This window comes from Tursiops truncatus, chromosome 15 (assembly GCF_011762595.2).
Source record: "Tursiops truncatus isolate mTurTru1 chromosome 15, mTurTru1.mat.Y, whole genome shotgun sequence".
In the NCBI taxonomy this organism is placed as follows: Eukaryota; Metazoa; Chordata; class Mammalia; order Artiodactyla; family Delphinidae; genus Tursiops; species Tursiops truncatus.
In genome coordinates, this window is record NC_047048.1 from 84,680,946 (window position 1) to 84,704,604 (window position 23,659).

The 23,659-nt window shown below is 54.7% G+C and overlaps 1 protein-coding gene across 4 annotated transcripts in view; it reads right to left on the reverse strand.

Moving 5' to 3' along the window:
* TAF4 (TATA-box binding protein associated factor 4) overlaps positions 1-23,659 on the reverse strand; it is a 97,959-nt gene that overhangs the window by 45,489 nt on the left and 28,811 nt on the right. For all 4 annotated transcript variants that reach the window (XR_004522173.2, XR_004522171.2, XM_033840483.2 and 1 more), the window contains 7 exons: positions 9,747-9,913; positions 8,394-8,513; positions 6,215-6,334; positions 4,922-5,044; positions 2,904-2,993; positions 2,176-2,421; positions 443-590 (listed from right to left, as the gene is read on the reverse strand). Coding sequence is in view for 2 of the 4 variants with exons in the window: in XM_033840483.2 (XP_033696374.1) it covers positions 443-590; positions 2,176-2,421; positions 2,904-2,993; positions 4,922-5,044; positions 6,215-6,334; positions 8,394-8,513; positions 9,747-9,913 (1,014 nt within the window). In the remaining 2 variants the exon portion in view is untranslated. The remainder of the gene's footprint in view (positions 1-442; positions 591-2,175; positions 2,422-2,903; positions 2,994-4,921; positions 5,045-6,214; positions 6,335-8,393; positions 8,514-9,746; positions 9,914-23,659) is intronic.

The following is a 23,659-nucleotide window of genomic DNA, read 5'->3' on the forward strand; positions in this document are numbered from 1 at the left end:
AGAGACGAGGGTATGCCCCCCGCGCACAGACTCGGAGATGGAGACACTGCCGTCCCCGGTGCTAGGCGGGCTGCAGGGAGGACCACTACTCCCAGCCCACCACAAGGAGGCTTCCTAAAACGTCAGAAACGTTGCGTTACTAACTCTAGATTAGAGTAAAAGCATAAGCAGCATCTCTCACGCATTTGCCTTCCTGTAGCTCATCAAACTCTTTGGAATGTAGGAACGACTACTCGTTAAGAACCCAGTCCTGAATGTGTAATTGTAAAAATCGTACTGACGGGGCGATGCCCGTACAACCCTGTGAATGTACTAACGCCACTGAATTGTACACCTGTTCACGTGACTAAAATGGCCAAGTCTGTGTTACGTGAGTTTCACCACAATTAAAAAAACAGGGGGACAGGGCCCTGGGGAGAGCGGCCCGGCCGCCGGCCCTCACCTGGCTGCAGCTGGTTCAGCTGGATCTGCTGGGGCGTGGTGAGCACGATGCGGTTGTGGGGCTGCCGGAGCGCCACCATGGGCGTCTGTGTCAGCGTCACCTGCGGCGGCCGGATCAGCGCTCCAGGCTTGGGCGGCGGCTGGATCACCTGGAGCAGAGCCCACGGGGCACGTGAGCTCACGTCCCACCCCCGCCCCCACCGCAGAGGGGGCTCCCACACCTGTTCCCTGCCCAGGGCGGGGGGTGGGCAGCCTTCCGGGAGGACCAGGAGGGTCAGCCGGGGGCACTGCATCAGGCTGCAAGCTCCTGGGGGCAGATTAACTGCTCGGAAGCCACACATGGGGCCCTGAGGCCAGCGCCTGGAGGACAGTGTTTGCTGAGCTTGCGAACCAGTGTGGAACAGACGACTTCTCCCCAGATGTGAGCACAGGTGCCGGGGCGCCCCCTCAGATCCCTTCCAGAGCCTCTAGGGCTGGATCAGAATCCAGCTGCTGAACTTTACGAAGGTCGCCTGGTAGGCACACTCTCAACGTTACAGCGCACTCGGGGAGGGATGGGTGGTGCCCAGGGCCGAGCTATTTCTGCAACAAAACCTATGAAAATTCACACTGTCCAGAACGAGCAGACACACGACTGCCTGCAGGAGGTTCAGGCCAAGTTTTGCCACAAACTCAGGGAAGAGCCTCCAGGTTTCACGTCTCTACGGCCTTCAAGGGAAGCACGTGATGGACCGGTGGTGCCCGACTCTGCAAGGGCGCGGCAGAGCTCCACCCCTCCAGTGAGGGGCATGCGAGCGAGCCCTGATCTCACACCTGCACTTTGGCCCGAAGCGCGCGCGCGCGCGCACACACACACACACACACACACACACACACACACACGGCTCCACCTCCCACGGGAGCCTGTCTTCCTCACCACCAATCAAGGCAAGAACAAATGCAGATTTTAACTTGAGCAGGTGAGAGACCACCACCTTCATGACTCTGATTGCCCGCATGGTTATCACTCGAGCATTATCGTAAGATACACTCCACAACCTACGAAAGTGACGTGAGGACCTGCGTTGTTTTAATTTTTTTTAACCGTCTGTATAGGAACAAAATCCCTTTGAAATGTTAAAAAAAGAATAGCAAGTGCCTTTCTACACTGGGCGAACCCCGTCTGCCTGCAGGAGCGCGCTCAGTCCTGAACTCTTACTGGGCGAACCCCGTCTGCCTGCAGGAGGCAGGAGCACATTCAGTCCTGAACTCTCCCCAGCAGACACCCTTTTCTATAGCTACACGACCAGAACCCTGGATCCCAACCACAGATAAATCCACCGTCAGCAGCCGTGCCTCCCGAGGATCTCCGAGCCCCAAACGACGGCTGCAGAGCTCGGTCCTAGACCATGAAACCGGACGTGTCCAGCGCCAAGCACTTAGCGTCAGCTTCGTGTATTTGGGCCATTGCTCCTAATCAAAGATAACGTCCAGCTAAAAGATCCACTACAAACACACTGTGTCCATTTAAACCAGGGATGCCCGAAACAGCACAGACAACGGACGTGCCAAAGGGCAAAAGTCAGTAGGCTTATTTCGTTTTACTGAGAAATAAATTTCGAAGCTGCAGGGCCTCGGCCCCTGGCTGACACCTCACTATTTCAGATCCCGCCCCAGGTCCTCCCTGACAGTCTCTCTGAGCCGCGGGCGGCCGGGCACGTGCAGGGGAGCAGGGCGAGGCTCTGGCCTCCATACCAGCGGCGTGGGCTGCCCCTGCTTGCCGACGCCCACCGGCGTGGGCTGCGCGAGGCTGATGACAGGGGGCTGGAGGGCGCTGGTCACGGTGGCCGCCGTCTTCCCGGCCGTGCGCTGCACTGAGCCGCTGAGCACCACAGCCGTGAGCGCGGTGGTGGCCTGCGAGGCCGGTGGCGGCTGCTGCTGACTCTGCTGGATGAAGGCCGCGGAGTCGGGGGTCAGCTGTCTCAAGGCGGGCAAGCTCCTCTGGGCGGAAAGACAGAAAACACACGACCCTGAGAACACGTCCTCGGCCAAACAGCGTCGGTCTGGGGCCTTAAGGAGACGCCCCGGGACGCCGGGTGCCGGCATCCCAAACCACTGTCCCCCGACTGCCGCTGAGCAGGGTTACCCTCAGTGACAACTGGCTGCAATTTGTTTAAAAAACAAAGCAGAAGCGCCACTTCTGAAATGCAGTTAAGCGCGTCAAGGCAGCCGAGGCATCTGAGCGACACCCTCGTCCCAGCGGCGCGGGGCCCCCGTCTGCGGGGAGAGGGCCCCTCGCAGTCCCTGGCGGTGACACAACATTGTGGCCTCAGTGGCCGGGGTCTCGTAACTTACAGAGAAGCCTCGAAAGAGAAAACTTAACCTTCTGTCTCAGGGGGCTTGAAACCTGCAAGCCCACCCGTCCCCGGGACGCGCCCGCCCCTCCACCCGACGCTGGGTGCTCGCAGGCGGCTTCAAATTACCTTCAGGAAAGGCACAAGGTAAGGTTGAGGTGAAGAATTAAGTTCTCGGTATAACCTACTAGTGAAATCTTCTGCTTCGATTTTTCCGTCCTTAAAAATAAAATTCACATTGAAATTCCTCCACGAATACAAACGCGCACATGCATATCTTTATGCAGCATTTCTCTGGTCTCGCGTTTTAGGACTGGCTGTTCCTCACGCCAGGTCCTGCACTGGATGAAGGTGCGGGAGGGCCCGGGGGCCACATGCTCAGCTGACAGGGGTTCCCGGGCGTGGGTGAGGCCCCCGGCCCTCCCTGTGCCCCGCCCCATCGGGGCTCACTGGCCCACCCCACGACTTCCCTACGCCAGCTCCCACGGGACATCTACGCGGCACCTAACCCACCGCACATCAGGCATTTTGCCAGGCGACAGACTAGCCTAAAAGTACCCTCATGACCAAGTTGGAAGGTACCGCAGACCAGGGACACCCTTACCCAGAGAGACCACACCTACGCCGAGACCCCAGAGCAGCTGGGGCACCGGCGGGGAGAAGCGAGCGCCCAGACGAGACGGCCCAGACCCCGCTCTGGAAACCAAAGCGAGCCAGGTGTGGGGGCTGGGGGGCCAAGCCCGTGGCTGACTGGGCCCAGTTCAAGGTGGGAGTGGCCAGGGCTGCAAAGAGGTCCTGTAACAAGGGCGGAACGGGGGTCCTGGTGCCCTGATAAGGGCGCAGCACAACGGGGACGGCACTGGGCTCATCCGGGGGTGGGGGGATGGATGGGGAGGGTCGACGAGACGAGCACACGCTTCCAGCGCCGGGGAGGGACCACAGACAAAGGACCGTGGGAAGAAAGGGAATGGCGTTTATTTAATTAGAAATTTTCATTGGAAGGTAAAATTGTTATAATTAAAACAAACAAAAAGCTGGGAGTTCTTGTTCGTCGCAGGAGGTGAGATTATTTTTCAATCTCTGGGTTTCCTGAAAAGATTTAAGGAGCATCTGAAGCGATCATTTTTCCTTGTGAGAGCGGGACTTCATTCCTTTCTGGCCCCAAACCCACATGGTCTGCAGAGGCGGCACAGAGCCAGCCCCTGAGGGTGGCTCCCCTCCAGCCCAAGCCTCGGCACAGAAGGGAGGCTGCGAGCGGAGGGTCTGAGCCGACGAACCCACCAGCAGGACAGAAAAGTCCAACAGCCCGTCTGCTGAGCCACCAGGTTTCCTTGCATAGAGAAACCGAGAGGAAAGGAAAACAGCAGGAAGGAGGGGACCCCCAGGTTACCAGCAACAACAGAGGCAGCTGCCACAGGTGGACCTGACCGACTCTGACCGAGCCCTGCAGGCAACACTGGACTCAGCCTCTGGGCACCTGGGGGCTGCGAGGGATCCTGTGTTCGCAGGTTATGTCCAGGCATCCGTGCTAAAATATTTATGAGACTGGGGAGGGGCTGCGGGTGGCAACAGGGGCGCAGCAGATGCAAAGTCATATAAGAACTCATGACCGACGAAGCCCGCAGGTGGCCCAGAAGGGCTGTCACTCTGCTTTCCGCTTCTGTATCACTTAAAATCCTCCATGAAAGGGACTTCCCTGGTGGCACAGTGGATAAGACTGCGTGCTCCCAACGCAGGGGGCCCAGGTTAGATCCCTGGTCGGGGAACTAGATCCCACATGCATGCCACAACTAAGAGTTCCCACGCCACAACTGGGGAGCCCACCTGCGGCAACTAGGGAGCCTGTGATTGTGAGCCTGTGAGCAGCTAAGACCCCGTGCAACCAAATAGATAAATATTTAAAAAAAAAAAAATCCTCCGTGAAAAAGGCAGAGCAGGTGGAGGAGCGAGCGAGGGCCTTTGAACACCCTCCATCTGGTGAGTTTACATCGCTCCCCTGCGGCCAACACGCTGTGAGGCTCCGAGAAGCCAGGCTGGCGAGCGGATGGCAGGGTGGTGGGCAGAGGGGCCCAGACTCCGGCCACACCCCACCCCCATGGCCAAGTACAGCGCTCTAAGGCAGAGGGGCCAGCATACAGAGCTCTTACCAGCAGATTCTGTACCAGTTCTTTCACGTTAGCGGCTGTCTCTGTAGACTGTTTACCAGATGAAGCCAGTTTTATTAGCGTAGATAAAAAATTTTTACATTTCTTCACATTCTCCATAGTTTCCTGGATAGAAGTTAAAAAGATGTAAGCAAAAAACTCTTAAAAGGCAGATTTTCATCACAGCTTTTAACTAAGACATGGGTATCATATAAGAAATGTATGTTTCTGGGCTCCCCGGTGGCGCAGTGGTTAAGAATCCACCTGCCAACGCAGGGGACACGGGTTCGAGCCGAGCCCAGGGCCGGGAAGACCCCACATGCCACAGAGCAACGAAGCCCCGTGCGCCACAACTACTGAGCCTGTGCTCTAGAGTCTGCGAGCCACAACTACCGAGCCCACGTGCTGCAGCTACTGAAGCCCGCGTGCCTGGAGCCCGTGCTCCGCGACAAGAGAAGCCACCACAGTAAGAAGCCCACGCACCGCAACGAAGAGTAGCCCCCGCTCGACGCAACTAGAGAGAGCCCGTGCGCAGCAACGAAGCCCCAACTCAACCAAAAATAAATAAATAAATTTATTTTTAAAAAAAAAAGAAATGTGTATTTCTTTTCTTAAACTTCTTTGAGGAAAATGCAGTAACTCTCACGGCCTGATGATGGGAGTATAAACCAGGACATGTGCTCTGAAGGTCCAGACCCAAGTTTACAGCTCACTCAGCCCAGCAATTCTACTTTTAGAAATGTAACTAATAACCAATAAATGTAAAAAAGATGACCTATAAGACATTCACCTTGATACTGCTTACCATAAAGAAAAACTGATCCCTACCTAAGTGCACAAGAGAAGAAACTGAATTATGGCACAGATACTAAAGATGATGAAAAATACTCAGCAAAGAAACGTGAACAACGTAAGTCATAAATGAAGCACGATCCCACTGGTTTAAAGATTCACACGTGTGCAGGACAACTGCTGGAGATAAGTGTTAAGGGGGCAACGCTGCCGCTCTACAGGCCGCAACCGTCGTGCAGCCCGGCCCCCGTGTCACCCCTCTGAACACACCTGGTCCGGCTCCATCCCACAGACGTCCCCCACAGCCCAAAAGCCTCGTGTAGGGTGGTGGACCCTTCCTGCGGCCCTGCAGAGACCACTGCCCTCAGACCCACTCATATGGAGCCGTGGAGACCCCAACGCATCCCCACGTCCGCGGCAGCGGCTCCCCTGGGTCGGCTGGCGCTCTGAGGCAGCACGAACCACACATACGGCCCCAAATCGCAGCCGAGAGGCGGCACTCACCGTGGCGGCTGTGGAGGTGGTGGTGGCCCCCGGGACCGTTCGCTGAGGTGTCCCCGTCTGAACAGCTGTCGCCGTCCCAAGTGAGGGTGTCTGGGCAGCGCCACCCAGAACAAGCTGAGGCTACGAGAAGCCAAAACACAAGGTAGATAGAGGCTGCGGGGAGACGGCCTTCGTGAGACTCCCTGTAGCAGGCGGGACCCCATGGGACATGCGGCCTCAAGGGACCACACCAGCCCTGCGGCAGACCGTGTCCCCGAGGGCCACATTCCTGAGCACCGAGGAAGCAGTATTTTGCAGCAAAAACTGACAGAAACGAAGCCAATGGCCGGGAAGAACCTGGTTGTCAGAAGTCGATCCTAGAAGTCACATGGTGACCAAAACAAATGATCTTTTAATAACCAAACCAGATCCTGTCTCAGAACTGAAAAGAACAAACAGAGAAACCAACTGAAAAGCCCGTCACCTGGCTTGTGCAGGCAGCTGGTGACAAGGAAGCCAGGACGTCACATGCACACGGGCAGGCCGCCCCCCATGCGGGGGGCGGCACCAGGACTCGTCGGGGTCCCGGGCTCCCCCACCGCTGCCGGACCAACCTTTCTTTGCTCCCCCAAAGCGAGTCACATCCAGAAACATCCTGGAAAGGGGGTGTTCAGAGCAGGCGGGGACTCGATGTAGTTGGTGTTGGGAGGGAGGGGCTGCTTTGCTAAACGAATATATTTAAGCCAACAAACAGCTAGACATCAAACAACAACTGTGCTCGGTCAAATTCCGGAGACTTCTAGTCTGCGTGACCAATCAGGATGCAAATATTTACTGTTTTTTTTTAATTAGCACTTTTCCAATTTAAAAAATGGAGCCTTCTCCAACTTTTTAGACGTTACTCTCTTACGACTTCGGAAGATAGGGGGCAGTGTAACCCCAAGCATGACTCGCCTGCGGCTCTTCTAAGCAACCAGGCCCCAGGCCGGGCAAGGGACTCAGACGGCACGGCCGCTACGGCAGGGGGTGGGCGGGCAGCTGTCTGCACCCCCAGGCTGTGGACACTGGTTTCACGGGAGGAGTTGAAAGAGATGATGGGCTCTTCCTTTATTATCTGGGTATTTTACTTGTAACGTTAAGCATGTATTAGTTTTGTAACTACAAAATGGCAAATAAAAAACTTCAGAGGAGAAACGTAAAAGAACTGACCAACAGCCACCTTTGGGCAGCAAAAGGGGAAGAGCAGAGCTGCTTCGGGACACCCAGAAACAGCCAGGGCACTTCCATTCTTGGGAGTTTTCCTTTACATCAAACTTTATTCCTCACACTTGCTTCTACTGGTCAGATGAATACACGTTTCACCTGGATGATTCTGAGATTGTGGGAACCTATGTTGATAAACTTATTTTCTACTAAATCTCATGCAAAAGCTGACCATGAGCTTCACTACCTTCTCAGAAAAGGTTCCTTTCACTATAACTGAAGTTCAGATGCGCCAATCAGACTGAACTCGGGCCAGAAGACCCCGTCTCAGGAAGCGCCGTTGCCTGGGCAGCTCCTGTTGCGGGAGACCACTGAGTTCAGTTACTTGGGACCCAACTGCTCCTTCAGCTGTTCTGAAAAGCAATGTCAGGGCTGCAGACGCCAAAAGGCAAAGGAGGACAAGACCAGGGTGAGTGGAGAGAGCACTGGACGAGGTGCGGCTGCAGGGAGGCCGGGCCGAGGCCACACCGGGACAGGGGTCCGGAGCCTCTCACACCGCACGTGTCCGCGCCCATCAGGGAGGGGTGTTGTGAGAATCGCACGCATGAACGCACATACACAGTGAGGACACATCCTCCTCAGTGCAGGAACAGTTCGCGAGCAACACACGCGCGCGCGCACACACACACACACACACACTCTGTCTCTCTCTCTCTCTCTCTCTCTCTCTCTCTCTCTCTCTCTACCCCCCCCCCCCACCCAGCGCGCTGTAGATCTTCTCTGCTTCACAGATGCAGTTACTAAGGCAACGTTTTCAATTGTACTTCCGGCACAGTGGGAAGCTTTTAAGAATGTTGCTGGTGTTAAACTCTATGCGACTTTAAAGAAAAGCAACTGATCTACGCTGTGTTCCCCAAACTCCAAAACTTAGCATCCAGCACCCAAACTCGCGAGGCCTGACCCCTGCGTCCTGGGCACCACGGAGCCCCAGCCTCACCTGAACCCCGGGAGAGCGCTGCAGTGCGGTGCTGGGCTGTACCGTCGTCTGGGCCTGAGACACTTGCTTGATTATGGTCGTTGGGGTCACCTGCCGTGCAATAATGGGGGTCCCAGGTGCCTGAAAAACAAGGAGGAGTCGCCTAGGAGGAGAGACAAGTGAAAGTAGTTCCCAGCACCTGGCGCGCCCAACACTCCATCCTTCAGTACAGAGCCAGCGCGCTCAAGGGCCCCCAGGTCGATCAACAGCCTCAGGGAAGCCACCCTACGTCTAAACTTTCCTTAACAAGTAAAAGTGTATGATCGGAACCTCCATCGTATAACTGTAATACACTCCTTAATAAAGTCTCCAACCTGGTCTTTAAGGAACGCATATAACCTGGGAAATCAATACTTGTGTGGATTTCTTGTATTCTTGGCCACAAGCGCCAAAAAAGTAACAAAGGCACTACAGTAAGAGGCATGTGTTCCCTGGGCCTAAAGACTGGTCACTGTGCTGCAGAAAAGGAAGTAAACGAGACACTTACAGTGAACTGTCCTACATAGTTAGGGTACATGAAGTGAAATATCCCACATCTGCGTCTTACTGGACAGACCTCGACAGACCCTGAACACTGCTCTGGGCTGCTCTGGATTTTCAGTCAGGGGAGGGCCCTTTGTGAGTCCCCAGTCTACAGCACAGGGGTCTCAACTCCAGAGGAACGCGGCTGAAATCAAAGGAGAATAGAGTTTTCCAGATCTTCTTCGTCTCCATGTTAGTCTCTAACCAGACAACTGGCTCAGAACAGCAGAACGGCAGCACGAGACAGAAAGGCATCAGAGAGAGTAGGGAGTAGGGAGGTGATGTGCGGGCATGGACCCAAATGGAGACTGAGAGGCAGAACCCTGGGGGGAGGGGCGAGTCCCAGGCACTGGGCTTCAAGCATCCAACCCATCCTCCCTCCACAACCCCAGGGGGCCACAGCCTCAGGGGTCAGGGCAGGCAGTAACCCCTAAAGGCTTCAATGTCTGCGGGGGAGAGGGGAGTACTGTTTAACATAATCCTGTAAAGTTCTTCCACGCCTCCCTGGTAGTGACGGCTGCCACTTGCTCAGCATTCCCTCTGTTCCACTGTCCTAACTGGTCCCCGTGACAGCCCTACAAGAGCAGCACCGGCGGGATCTCCACGTTGCACAGGAGGAAACTGAGGCCCGGGAAGGTGGCGTCACAGGAGAGAAGGGGAGGGCCCAGGCGGGGTCCAGGCGGCAGACCCCAAGCTCCTCCCGCCGCATGTGGGCCATGCCACACCCCCTGCCCCGCCCCACCCCGCCCCCCACCCCACCCCCCGCCAGGCCCAGCGCTGGCTCGCACTCACCTGCACGGTGGAGATCTGCACGGGAGGGGCACTTGTGGGCGTGGCCGGGCGGGGCGCCATGGCGGTCTGAGGCTGGGCCTGGGCGTGGGCCTGGGCCTGCATCTGGGCCAGGGCCTGCTGAGGAATCATTAACAGCTGCCCGTTCTCGCTCCGCACGAGGACCATACCTGGGGGAGGAGAGCTGGCATCGGGAAACACGCCCCAGGGCCGGACTCCATGGGGGAGCCCGGCAGCTCAGAGGAGGCAAAAGGAGAAGCTGTCAAACACAGTCGCAGAACTCTATACACACCTGCGAGAAAGAGGGTCCGCAGCACTACAAAAACGTAAAAGGAGTTTTTTCCTGGATTCAAACAGCAACAGTGGGCCAGGCAGCCGAGCTGCTCACGCCGCCGTCTGCCCCTGCACTGGCCTGCAGGTCAGGAGGCCCGGAAGCCGAGGGCCTCGTGTGCTCCCAACACGGGCTGCCCGGCGTGGCCAAGTTCACAAGGCAGCAGGTGTCTGGCGGGAGGTCGTGGCTGGAGCCTCAGACCCGAGCCCTGCCCTGGAGCAGGTGTCCACACCCCCACCCCCGTCCCCGTCCCCACGGGCTGGGCTGGGCCCTGGGAGGCTGCGCCCCACAGCCCACATGCCCAGGGCTCCCTGCCTGCAGTCCTGTGAGGCCCTGACACTCTTTCCAGAACAGGACCACTCTTGCGGGGGGGGCAGTTCTGTGCCCACGACGACCTGAGGCGCCCACCACAGAGACACAAAGACACGGAGGACCGCTCGCACTTCACGGTGCTTCAGCTACGTCACTGGAAGCCCAACCCTAGCGGGCAGGTTTGGCGTTAATTCCAGCTTCAAAAACCGGCAACCAATTATATCCTAGATTCCACTAGAAACAGCAACACAACTTTCACACTTGATTTCCCATGACGGATTAGTGATGGAGCTGCAAGGGGAGACCTAAAAACGCCATAAACACCGTACTCTTCCCAAAGCAAGGCCTCAGCACAGGGCCCTGCACGAGGCACCCCACTGAAGAGCAACACAGCCGGGCAAGGGGGTGTCGGCCAAGGAGCCTGCTGCCTGGGCAGCCCCTGCGTCCTCCCATGAGGCAGCTGAAAATCAGGTCCGAGAACCTCCTGCCAGCTTCACAAGTGACATCAGGCTTTCCCCTGCTGAACCAAACAGGAGTTCGATCCAACTCACAAGTCTGAGAAGTCTCTGAAGCTGCTGGGTCCCGGCTCCTTCGACACCCATCGTGACATCAGGAAATAAGAGGCCTCTCCCTGGGGTCACATCTGCTACTCTTGATCCAAAAGAACCACGTGTATGCCCATCATGAGACCTTCCCTCCAAAACATCCCTTTTAAAATACGCCATGCTGCAGCAAAGGAAACCATAAACAAAACAAAAAGGCAACCCACAGTACGGGAGAAAATATTTGCAAGCAATGCGACTGACACGGGATTAATCTCCGAAATATACAAACAGCTCATGCTGCTCAATATCAAAAAAACGAACAACCCAGTCAAAAAATGGGCAGAAGACCTAAACAGACATTTCTCCAAAGAAGACATACACAGATGGCCAAGAGGTACATGAAAAGATGCTCAACATCACTAATTATTAAAGAAATGCAAATCAAAACTACAATGAGGTGTCACCTCACACCGGTTAGAATGGCCATCAGCAGAAAGTCGACAAACAATAAATTCTGGAGAGGGTGTGGAGAAAAGGGAACCCTCCTGCACTGCTGGTGGGAATGTAAACTGATACAGCCACTATGGAGAACAGTATGGAGGTTCCTTAAAAAACTAAAAATAGAGCTACCATACGATCCAGCAACCCCACTACTCGGTGTGTGCCCTGAGAAAACCATACTTCGAAAAGATACACACATCCCTACATTCACAGCAGCACTATTCACAATATCCAGGACATGGAAACCACCTAAGTGTCCATGGACAGATGAATGGATAAATAAGATGTGGTACATATATACAATGGAATATTACTCAGCCATAAAAAAGAATGAAATAATGCCATTTGCAGCAACATGGATGGACCTGGAGATAATCATACTAAGTGAAGTCAGTCAGAGAAAAACAAATATCATATGATATCACTTATATGTGGAATCTAAAAAAATGATACAAATGAACTTATTTACAAAACAGAAACAGACTCACAGACTTACAAAACAAACTTATTGTTACCAAAAGGGAAAGGTTGGGGGGGATAATTTAGGAGGTTAGGATTAACATATACACGCTTCTATATATAAAATAGATAATCAATAAGGACTACTGGATAGCACAGGGAACTCTACTCCATGTTCTATGGTAACCTATATGGGAAAACAATCTGAAAAAGAATGAATATATGTCTATGTATAACTGAATCACCCTGCTGTACACCTGAAACTAACACAACATTGTAAATCAACTATACTCCAATATAAAATAAAAATTAAAAAACTAAAACTAAAAAAATAAAATAAGCCATGCTAAAAAAAAAAAAACAACAGCTGCTGCAAATAACTCACTCTTCTGAAACCTGGAAACTCGTTAAAGCACTGAGGAGAGAAAGGCCTGGCAGGCCGACAGCCAGAACTGACTATGTCCGTGCCCTAAGAAGTGCGCACCACACCCGGCACAGGTGTGGTGGGCCAGGGCGAGGCTCAAGGGGCCAAAGAAGTCAGGGCTGGGCCACTGTGGCGGGTGTTGCACAGCTGCCCACCCTGGCCCACGCCTGTGCTGGGGCCCCCAAGAGGGCGCTCGGTGAACACCCAGCCATTCACTCACCGGCCCACTCAGACGCCCGTCCAGAGACCCCTGCTCCTCCCTCGCAGGGATCCTAGGGGGCAGGGCAGCCGAGCAGGCCCCTGCAGCTCCCACGGCTGGACACCCCAATTTCAAACTCGCTAATGGGGCAGCTGACGCCTACACTTTGATTATCGAATGCTCGTTTGCTTGAAAAATGATGTCTGCAGAAATATAAAGGAATGTTTAAATAATACTCATGAAAAGCAACGGGATTAATATGGCTATGAAGTGATGGTGGTCTTTTGGACACCAAAGTCTAGGAAAATGGACACTAGGGATGTGTGATGAGCCTCTGAGAGAGCAAGCTGGCGATGGAAGCAGAAGTCCCCCAAGAAGTGACCGTGGGACCCTGGAAGTGACGACACCTCTCTGCAGCACTGAAAAGTCTCCAGTGGTTACAGACACGGGAAAGCAACAGCCTCTGGGCATGAGGGCCACGGGGCTGGTCTGGCCAGCGGCTCCGCGGGCAGGCGTGGCAGGCGCTGCGCCCAGGACACCTGTCAGCTTCCCTGGGTACCGCGTGCACAGTCACTGGTTCTGACAAAAGCGGAGTCAGACATGCACGCGACGCCGGGGGGAATCCAAACAGCAGCGCTGGCCTCAAACACGCCGCAGCAACGGCACTATCACCGCTCTGGATCTCGTAAACTCAAACAGGTAACTATGCAGTATCCATTCAGAGGCAAAGAAACACAACTCTGTCTCAAAATGTAACTTAAATGACTTGGATAAAAGGTCATGGAAGAGCAATCCCCCACATTCGCAGCAGGCAGCATGGGTGGCCTGGGACGCACACCACCCGGGGCCCCACCCGGCCCCAACCCACGCCGGGAGGCCGCCTGTCGTCACCCCTCCGCGGGCGCAAGGCCAGCTCTGGGAGCGACTCAGGGAATGGCCTTACGGACCGGGCCACCGAGGCCGGCAGGGAAGCGACTTCCCAGGAGCCCCGACGCGGGCCCGCACAGCACGGCGCTGCCCCCAGGAGCCCCCGAGGCCCCAGCACACACACCCAGGCAGTCTGGCTTGAACAGCGACCCAGAGGAGGGCTGTATGCATGGGCCATGTTCATCCCAGCCTAACGTCAGGGAGGAGGTCAAACTTGTCACACTGAACACAGCCTTCCATTTCAGAAGGCCCTCAGGGGAGGCCAGGGGCCACAGACCCTGCCCAGGTCCCCCTCCCTGCACCCCTCACCCCTCCACTCAGGACGCTCTGGAAACAAAACAGGCCAACGTGCACGAGCAACAAGAACGACACGACGAGTTCAAGCAGCCAGAAAGCCATTCAGGGTTTCGTTTTTAAATAATTTTAACATCTTTCTTAGTATAGAGGTAAGTGTTCATGAGGGAAAACCTGAGAAACATGGAGATGTACAAGGAAGACAGAAATCTCCAGAAACCCCATCTCCTTTGGCTACTAGACTGTGTATTGCCTTCTACTCTCTGTCCTACGTGCACATGTATAACATATGTGTTTTGATAACCATAAAGAAAATTGGGGTAATTTTGTTGATATCTGGCTTGGTAATTTCTTTTCAGAACCGTAATTTTCAGTGGTTACATGGTATTTCATCCAGAATGTATTTACGATTTCTTTATTGATGAAGACAGGCATTTTCTATTTTTTGTTACCGTGGGAGCTCAGGTTCTTCAATTACAACGCGCAGCACAAACCCACATCAGCCGCGTTAAGGCCACGCTGCGTGGCTGTGGCCGAGCCTCCGCGTGCTCATACATGAGACAGGCGCGACCCCGCCTGTTTGGGAGGCCGGGCGCCGACGTGGCCACAGAGCAGAGCGAGCTCCGCAGGGGTGGGGCCGCGCCCCCCACCGCAGCCCAAGCACAACCAGCAACCCTTAAGGACTGAATGAATCCCAGCCTCCCTCAGTCACCAGAGTTCAACATCAACTCGAGTGTTCTTACCCAATGTTACGGTTTTTCTGACCCCTTTCATGCCAACATTTTTCACTGTATTTTTAACCAAGATGTAGGTCAGCCAGAGCTACACTACAAATTAAACAGGCATTTTCTGCCCCGCATGGGAACGTCCACCTGCAAGACATCGCTTCTGGGGAAATGTTCTTCAGCACGACCTGCGGGGGCTCCGGCCTCGACCTCACCCCCGTCACACACGCTCGTCCGTCACACACGCTCGTCCTTCAACCTGGGCTCAGGGGGGCGAGGGGGGGCGCTCCCAGCTGCGCTGGCACAGCAGGGAACAGCGGCCGGGTCAGACGGACCAGACCCCTCCCTGACCCCCCTCCCACCCCGACAAGGGTCCCCAGCACCGTCACCTGCTGGACGGCGCAGAGAGTGCGCTACGAGAAAGGCAGATCCTCCACAACCAAGATGTGCAAAACGGAACTGCCCCCAACCCCCGACGTGAACCCCGAAGAAGCCAGAATCGGATGGGAGCACAGGAACCCGCGCGTGGCGTGGTGTCCCACAGCTGGAGAGCTCACTCCTGAGAGCCGTGACACGTTTCCTAACCGTACAGGGGAGCTGGGGGGAGGGCTCCCAGGACCGTCCCGTCCAGACCCCAGGCCGCAGCAGCGGAGAGAGGAGCCTGGGCCTCATGGAGCATCCCTGAGACCCAACAGTCCAGGAGAACAGCCACTGGCCAGCGTGACGGTGGCCCTCCTGCCATACCACCTCCCTCAGCCCTGCCCAGGGTGCCTGCCCCTCCAGCAGGTCCCCATGGGACGGGGTCCCCCAACTACTCCAATAGAAGCAGAGTCAGCAAGACGCCAACACGGACGCTGGGGAAGCTGACTTAAATTACGGCCTAACTGTTCCTTTTGCTCCTGTGGCTGTTTGCCTTTTACACCACCTAAAAGAAAGTGCTTAAACCTGCAGAGCTGTGACTCCAGGAAGGCCAGCGTGGGGGGGAGGGGGCGGGAGGGGTTAAGACGAGTGCCCACGGGGCTCCCGCATCCTGGCCTCAACTTCCCAAGCCTTAGGCATGGAGGGCAGAGCACGGCAACCGCACCAACCTGTGTGCTGCCCTGGTGCCGCCCACGAGGGAGCCCGGTTCGTGGCCAGCTCACGAGTGGGACCCGGCCCCAGCCCCCCAGCCCCAGGGTTTCGGTCCTTCAAGAGCAGCTGGGCAGTGCCTCGACCTCACCACACTTCGGGGACACTCCACCTGCCTCACCCAGGACGCCCCAGGATTCTCACCATCATTCCCGAGAATTCTCACTCTTGGCCCTGAAGTGGTGCAGGACCCACCTGCAAGTATGACATGAGCTCGGGTGTGTGAAGAAGTCGACCCAACCCTGGCGCTCTGTCCCCCTCGAAGGCTGGTCTTACTTCTTCAAGGGGCATCTGTGCTGTAACAGTAGGTGCACAAGGGCGTATTGCTTCTAAAACCGGTTTTCCACTAAGCCAGATGTGTTCTTTGTCATCATTGCAGGGGGCAACTGAAGGCTGGAAGCCAAAGCCGCCGGAGCAGCCCAAGGTGCTAAGAGCACTGACATTCCTGCATTCCTGAATATTCAGCTGAAGACAAGCTTCTGACCCAATTCAAGGTCCAGCGTCTGCAGCTCCCTGCACACCTCATGTGTCGTAAAATCGCGCACTTTTAATCCGTACATTGAAGACTACGAGACCCTGCCAAGGGAAATCAGGTGAAGAGGCTAACCACACCTTGTTCATGGGTCGGGAAACTCAGAATCATCAAGGTGTCAGCGCTCCCCAAACTAACCTGCAGACGCAACGCGAGCCATCGAAACCCCAGCAGCCTCGTGCGTGGAAACAGGCAAGCCGAGTCTCAATTCATGTAGAAACACAAAGGTCCTGGAGCAACCAAAAATCGATGAAGACGTACACGGTCGGAGGCCTAACACCTCCTGTTCCAAAGATGGATTAGAAGGCTACAGGAATCGAGATGGTACAGAAGTGACCCAGATTCAGCCACAGACCCCACCACACACGTGCTCGCACACAGGGCCTCTGCCTGGAACCTTCCGCTCTCCCAGCTGCCTCCTAACCCCCACTCATCACAGACCCCTCCCCCCCACGGTCTAGGGTTCCGTGCACCCTGCTCCTGCAGCTGGGTCTCCCTGAAGGGCTGGACCCAGCACCCTGGCCTCCCGCACCTGCTAAGTGGAAGCTCAGTGCGACTGACAGGGCACAGAACCACAGGGGTTCACAATGCCAGCCCCACGGGGTGTTCCGGCCCTTGTCCCACCAGGGCTGCTCCAGGCCGCAATACACCCCTCAAACGTTACTTCCTTAAATTCTCTTTAAGTACACATTAACGTTAAATGACTAACATACTTTGATAAGATTAAGAAATGACTGATGTATGTGTTTACATGTACCACACAACTTGTGTGTGGGTTTTGTTTGTTAAGGCAGCGCCCGCTGTAAGACGGGAAGTGGACCCCTCTTACAGACCATAACCTGAAGCTGCCGACAGCCACCCGCAGACATCCTTCCCCACGGTGGCTGCGTGTCACATGCTTTACCTAATGGCTCCAACGATACACACCAGAGGCACAGCCGCTCACCCCCGTGTCAGCGACAGCTTAAATCGCTTTGATAAAACCGTCAGGAACAGGTGACTCTAGAGGGAGAGTACGCAGGTATTCACTGTATTAGTCTTTTCTGTAAGTTTTAAATTTCTCAAAATGAAAACTGGAGGCGGGAAATGCTTCGCTATGTAGAGATGCAACCAGAGGTGACGTGAGCTTGGCTGAGGGAGGGAAGGGGGAGGGGGAGGGGGAGGGCAAGGTAAACAGGGGCATCCCTATAACCCTACTTCCACAGGAGCTCAGGTCCCGGCCCGCGGTAGCAGGAACCCTGCTATCTGCCTGGGGCACCCGGCAAACACAGCCCCCCTGCACACGCCCCGGCCTCCAGGCACGGATGGCCCAGTAAGACCAGGGGCAGAAACCAGATGACCTACAGCGGCCAGGGACTGACCTGGGAGCTGGACAGGGGGGAGAACAGCGCTCTGTGGGGCACGGCCACGTCAAGGTGAACTGCGTGTGGAGCCGGCCAGACCGTCAGGGACGGCGCACGCAGCGGCGCCAGGAGGGCCAGTGAGCGGGCCGCAGGCTGGGGCCCCAGGGGAGGGGGGACGCAAAGCGTCCCCCACACAAACACCTTTGGAGCGTGCAGGGGTCGCGCTCCGGAGGCTCAGGCCCCCGCACGTTACTTTTAACTTCTCTTCACTTCACACGGTGACTTTCACGGTCTTGATGAAACTGAGCAACGGTTTTAAGTGAGGCAAGGCGTCCTCTGGCGCTCCTCGGACACTGCGTTTAAGAACCTCACTACTGTGTGCACACGGGCACACACCCCACAGAACTGTCCCGCGGGGCAGGCTGGAGAATGAGAACGAAGGCAGGGTGGCAGGTGGGGGGTCGGGGACGGAGGGGGTCTTTCCCATGTCAAGCATGTCCGTACAGGCTGGAATTCTCTAAGGGACCTGGCTTAGAGCATAATTTCTGAACACAAAATTTTGCCCTAAAACTTGACTAAGTTGCCAGTAACCACAACTGTCTTATCTACTTTAAAAATTGACCATGAAAACGCCTATCTCGCAATTTCCAAAAGCAACACAAAGGGCCAAACAGCAGACGCTCAACCTCACTAATGAGCGAGGAGGGGCAGGTTTCAGGTGACGACCTTCACCCCGCTGCAGACGCGGCTCAGGGTCATCTCTGCCCTCCGCCCCGGCACAGGGTGGGCACAGGGCACACACGCCCCTGCGAGGATCTTTCTGGCAGCGTCAACATCGTGACGCATGTCCCCTGACCCGGGCTTGCTGTTTGGGGACACCCGCCTTCAGGGGCCAAGTGGCCACGACTCTGCTGTACCCATATGGTGTCCACAGGCAGTCCACCCACGCACTGGTGGGGACACGTGCCCTTGACGTGCGATGTGACTAAGACAACGGCAGAACAACACGTGACTGGCTCGTGTAAAAGTCACGTGTGCATGCTCAGTTATGCACTTGAGAAATGAAAAACGACGGTCAAGATACACCTAAGGGGGAACTTCCCTGGCGGTCCAGTGGTTAAGACTCCACACTTCCACTGCAGGGGGCACAGATCTGATCCCTGGTTGGGGAATTAAGACCCTGCATGCCACGCAGTGCGGCCAAAAAAGAACAAAAAAGAAGATAGACCTAAGGGCACTGACCTCTCAGGAGAAGACACGTGTCCACAGTTCTTTAAATTAGCTCTAGGGTCACTTTGTCACTTAAATGAAACCACAAGAAGAAAGAGCACCAGGAAGCGCTGGGGTGACAGGCTTTCGGGGCGCCACAGGCCCCAAGGTCCCCTCAACCCTTGGGGCCCTTGGGGCCACCTCCACCTCCCTCTTCCCCAAGGCCCACCACCAAGGGTGCCCCCTGCGTGGCTCAGCTGCCAGCGCTGCTCTGTGGCCCACATGCCGCCCCACCCGTCTCGGACACTCCATGCTGCCTTGTGTGTCTGGGGCTGGCGGGGCCTCACGAGTGCAGGGCTCCGGGGCTCCAAGCGCCTTGTCATCCCACGCCTCTTCTGGGTGGTAGAGGGAAAACAACGTGCCCCCAAAAGGACGCGTCTGGCGCCCGTGACAGCACAGCGCGACCGAGGGAAGCTCTCTCTCCTCCAACCTCACCACGGACACGGGCCTCACCCCTGCCGTGGTGTCCGTGCATCTGCCTAACTTAGCGCACCTGGCCAAATGCCCTCACCCCTGCTTGTACACGTGCAGCAAACAGGGAATGGCTGTATGACCTGCAGGTCTCTCTGGGCGCCTTTCGGTGGAACGCCTCTGTGGAGGACGCCTCCCGCCCGGATCCCACCTCTGCCGTCTCTTACGTCCTCACTTAAAGCAGCCAACAGTGGGTTCCCAGTTCCTCACATTTTCAAAATCCCTGAAATCCACGGGCTTCAGAGGCTTCCCCGAGTTCCTCCTCTGGGGGCCCTGGACCCACAGCCAAAGTGGCCAAGGATGAGGTTTTGGGGCATCCAAACCCCACCCTCCCAGCACCAGAGCCGGTGGCCCAGAGCCTGCGCACCAGCTGCCAGGACGGCGCCCCCGTGAGGACAGCCAGCGTCCCGCGGGCCTGGGTGAGCCTGCCTCGAGCATCCCTGCACTCCTGGCAGAAGCCTGAGCGTGTTTCACCGTGTGCCTACGTCCGAAGTTCTAAATATTCCACGCTAACGGAGAACTTGTACCCAGGCAACATTTTATGGTGTTCTCTCATCGGCGGATCGTGACCTCCATTCAAACACTACTTTGCTCCCTTTGCTTTGACTGGCAGAAGCCAATCGGTGCCCTCCACCACCACCCCGCACGGCAGCTGACAGAGCCCCAGGTGAGCCCTCCTCCCTCAACCCGTGCCATCCTATCTTTCCTTAACCTTCCCTCTCCCCTGACCTTCTCTTAACTTTATCTTCTATTATTCTTATCATTCATCTGAAGTTCTTTCTAGAGTAAGAACGTGTGTAAACAAAAGAAGGACGAGCAGATGCTCCTCCCGACCTCAGGGATGCAGCCAGCAGGCAGGGGCCTGAAGCACCCGCCTCCCCCGCAAAGCTGTGCGCGTGTCAAGAGCAGCTCCGGAAACGGGACAGGTTGAGAGCACACAGGACGCTCTGGAGGAACGTCCCGGGCCTTTCTCAGGATCAGTAAGCAAAGAGAGAAGAACCCTCCCTATCGGAGTTCCCCGCCATGGCATGTGACTCAGCGAGCTCTGATTCCACAGACAGGTGAGTACCAGCTTCTCTTACCCAAACTCCACAGGTCTGTCCAGATTGATACAACACCCCTACCCTTTCAGGGGTTCAACTGTTTAGTAAATCGGCCTTTAGCCAGAGGCCAGAGCAGGGCTGACCTGAGAGCCGAAGGTGGGAAGCATGGCCCACTGCCCCAGACAGAGCCTGCCCGCTGCAGGGCCGGGCTCCGGTGTCCAGGCCGAGGGCCCGCGCGAGACCTGGTTTGCGGCAGCTAACTAAACTCCAAGTGTGGGTCTACTTGTTGTCAACACACTTTGAACAGGGTGTAAACCCCGTGCACAGTTTCCAGGGAACTACGGCCAGGCGGCAGACAGATGCACGCCACAGCACTTACGGCCAACTTCAGCTACCTGGCCACCTCCCTCGTTGAGAACACCGGAGGAGAAGAAGGGGCAAAACAAGGGACTCTGAACTACATTCATTCATCCCCTAAGCCAGCCGGCCAGCCCGCCAGCGCTCACTGAGGACCTCCTACGTGCTGGGCTGTGCGGAGCCCGACCAGAACCGGAAACACACACCGGGCTGGGGCTTCCTACACGGCGGGGAAGGCAGGCACCAGCCAGAGGCCCACCGCCTCCCATCAGCCCTACAACCAATCAATGAGATCAATCAGTGCCACGGCCAATGCCACAAGGGGGAGGTGTCCGGCACTCTGTGCAACCAGGAGGTGCTCTAATCTGAGGGGCCTGGTTTCCCGAAGGAAGCAACACCAAAACGACCCGAGAAGGAAGAGTGGGGGCTGGCTGTGAGGAGGGGCAGGGGAGAGCCCCCCACATCCCAGCAAGGCAGGCAAAAACCACCTGAGGGACACGCTGAGGAGAGAGCCAAGGGGACCCGAGGGCTGAGATGCAAGACCCCTCGGCCACCAGACAGGAGGGACGCAGGCCCAGGCAGCGGGTCATGGCCCCCAGCTGCTGGCTTCAGTGCTCTCCAGGGAGCACGGGGTGGCAGGAGAAGCCAGAGGACCAGGATGGGCAGGAGCTGACCAGCAACACTGCTGGGTTTTAAGTAACTGAAGGAATCCCACAGTAGCACAACAGGCATTTGACAAACTCAAAGTCCCCTGGACTAAAAAATTAACATCCTCCGCCAAGAAAAGCAAACAACTTTAGAAAATGAGGAACGGCAAGGAACCTCCTCAACGGGATGAAATAAACCTACAAACGCCCGTCCCCAACGGTGAATCATTAGAAGCGTTTCCTCGGATTCCAGGAACAATTCAAGGGTGCCAGTCAGCACCGCTTCCACCCAACACCATACCAGAGATCCCAGCAAGCCCCGCAAACCAGAGGACAGACAGACAGGTCGAGAGGTGGGAACATGAGCACTGGAATGACACAAAACTGTCACTAACTGCATACAATAGGATTCTCTACATATAACACCCCCCCAAAAATCTGCACATACTTTTCTTTTCTTTTTTTTGGCGGTACACAGGCCTCTCACTGTTGTGGCCTCTCCCGTTGCGGAGCACAGGCTCCGGACGCACAGGCTCAGCGGCCATGGCTCACGGGCCCAGCCGCTCCGCAGCATGTGGGATCCTCCTGGACCGGGGCACGAACCCATGGTCCCCTGCATCGGCAGGCGGACTCTCAACCACTGCGCCACCAGGGAAGCCCCTGCACATACATTTTTAAATGAAAGTGCTTGATAACATCGCTAGATTTAAAATCCGTGTCCAAAATTCAACTACAATTCAACATTTCATCAACAAAGAATCAGAAAATGCAACTTTAAAAAACTACTATTTACAATAACAGGAATAAACTTAAGAGTGTCCTGGAATGAATCTAACAAAATACATGTAAGACCTATACGGGAAAAAATATATAAGACTTGACTGAAAGATGTTATAGAAGATCTAAGCAGAGTGATATGCCACATTCATGAATACACTAAGCACTATATTGTGGATGGCAATCCTTCCCAAATTGACCCACACAGATCGATAAAATTCTGATCAAAATAACCTGGGCCTCAAAGAGTTGATGCAAAAATTTATAAGCAAGATCAAAATACCGAAACTACAAAAAAAAGAAAAAAAAAAACAAACCAAGACTAGCATAGACAATTCTCAGGAAGAACCTAGTGGGATACCAGCCCCAGTAGACACCAAGAGTCAGCATGAAGCTACACTATTTATGGACATGATGGTACTGATGAAAAGACAAATAAACCAAGAGAAAACTACCGACAGCCCAGAAACAGACCCCTACATACCATAAGACTTGAAATATTACAGAAGGGACATGCAGATTAGTGGGACAAGGAAGGTCATTCAAGTAAATAGTGCCAGGACAACTGTTTATCCAAATGGAAGAAAAGTGAAAACGGAACTCTAACACACCATATGCAAGTCTGATTCCAGGAGGATTAAAGACATAAAAGTGGAAGCAAACACTAAAATTTTAGAAGAAAATACAGGAGACCATTCATATGACCTTGGGTTTAGAAAGTGTTTCTTAAACATGACTGAAAAAGGTATTTACCATAAAGAAAAAGACAGAGTCCACTCCATTAAAATCAAGAACTCGTATTCATCAGAAGATACCATAAAGAAAGTGAAAAGACCAGCCACAAACTGAAAGAACACACCGACCACACACATGACCTATAAAGGAATCGTAAGCAGAATATAAACAGAATTCTTACAAATTCACAAGAAAATTCAAAAGAAAACTGGGCAAAAGGACATAAACAGACACTTCACAGAAGGATACCCACCAACAGCAGTAAGCACGCAATGCTGCCAACTTCCTCGACATGAAGGAGAAGGAGATGAAAACTGAAACAACAGTGCAACAGCATCCCACACGCACGAGGTCTGAAGAATTGAAAACGCTGACAACACCAAGTGCTGTCAGGGACGTAAACAGACAGGAGCTCTGCGTGTAGGCAGGTAAACTGCTGTGACCAGCATCACTCACGAACCAAAGCCAGACAGCGATAACTGCAAGAAGACAACACCAAGAGCCCTCACAAACTCACAGAAAAATTTCAGCAAATCAACTATAACAGTACATGAAATGGTACTACTTCACGGCCAAGTGGGGTTTATCCTAGGAGTGCGCCATGATTTTAACACTCAAAATCAAATCCACGTTAACACCTTATTAACAGACTAAAAAAGAAAATCCACAAGAGCATCTCAATACATGAAGAAAGGCATTGGACAAATTAAACATCCATTCAAAAATTCTCACCAAACTAGGAATAGCAGGGAATTCCTCAACCCAGTAAAGGACATCTATGAAAATCCTACAGCTAGTATCATACATTTAATGAAAAAAAGTCTGAGTACAATTCACCCCAAATCAGAAACAAGGCAAAAATGTCCCTTCCCATTGCTTCTATTCAACATTATACTA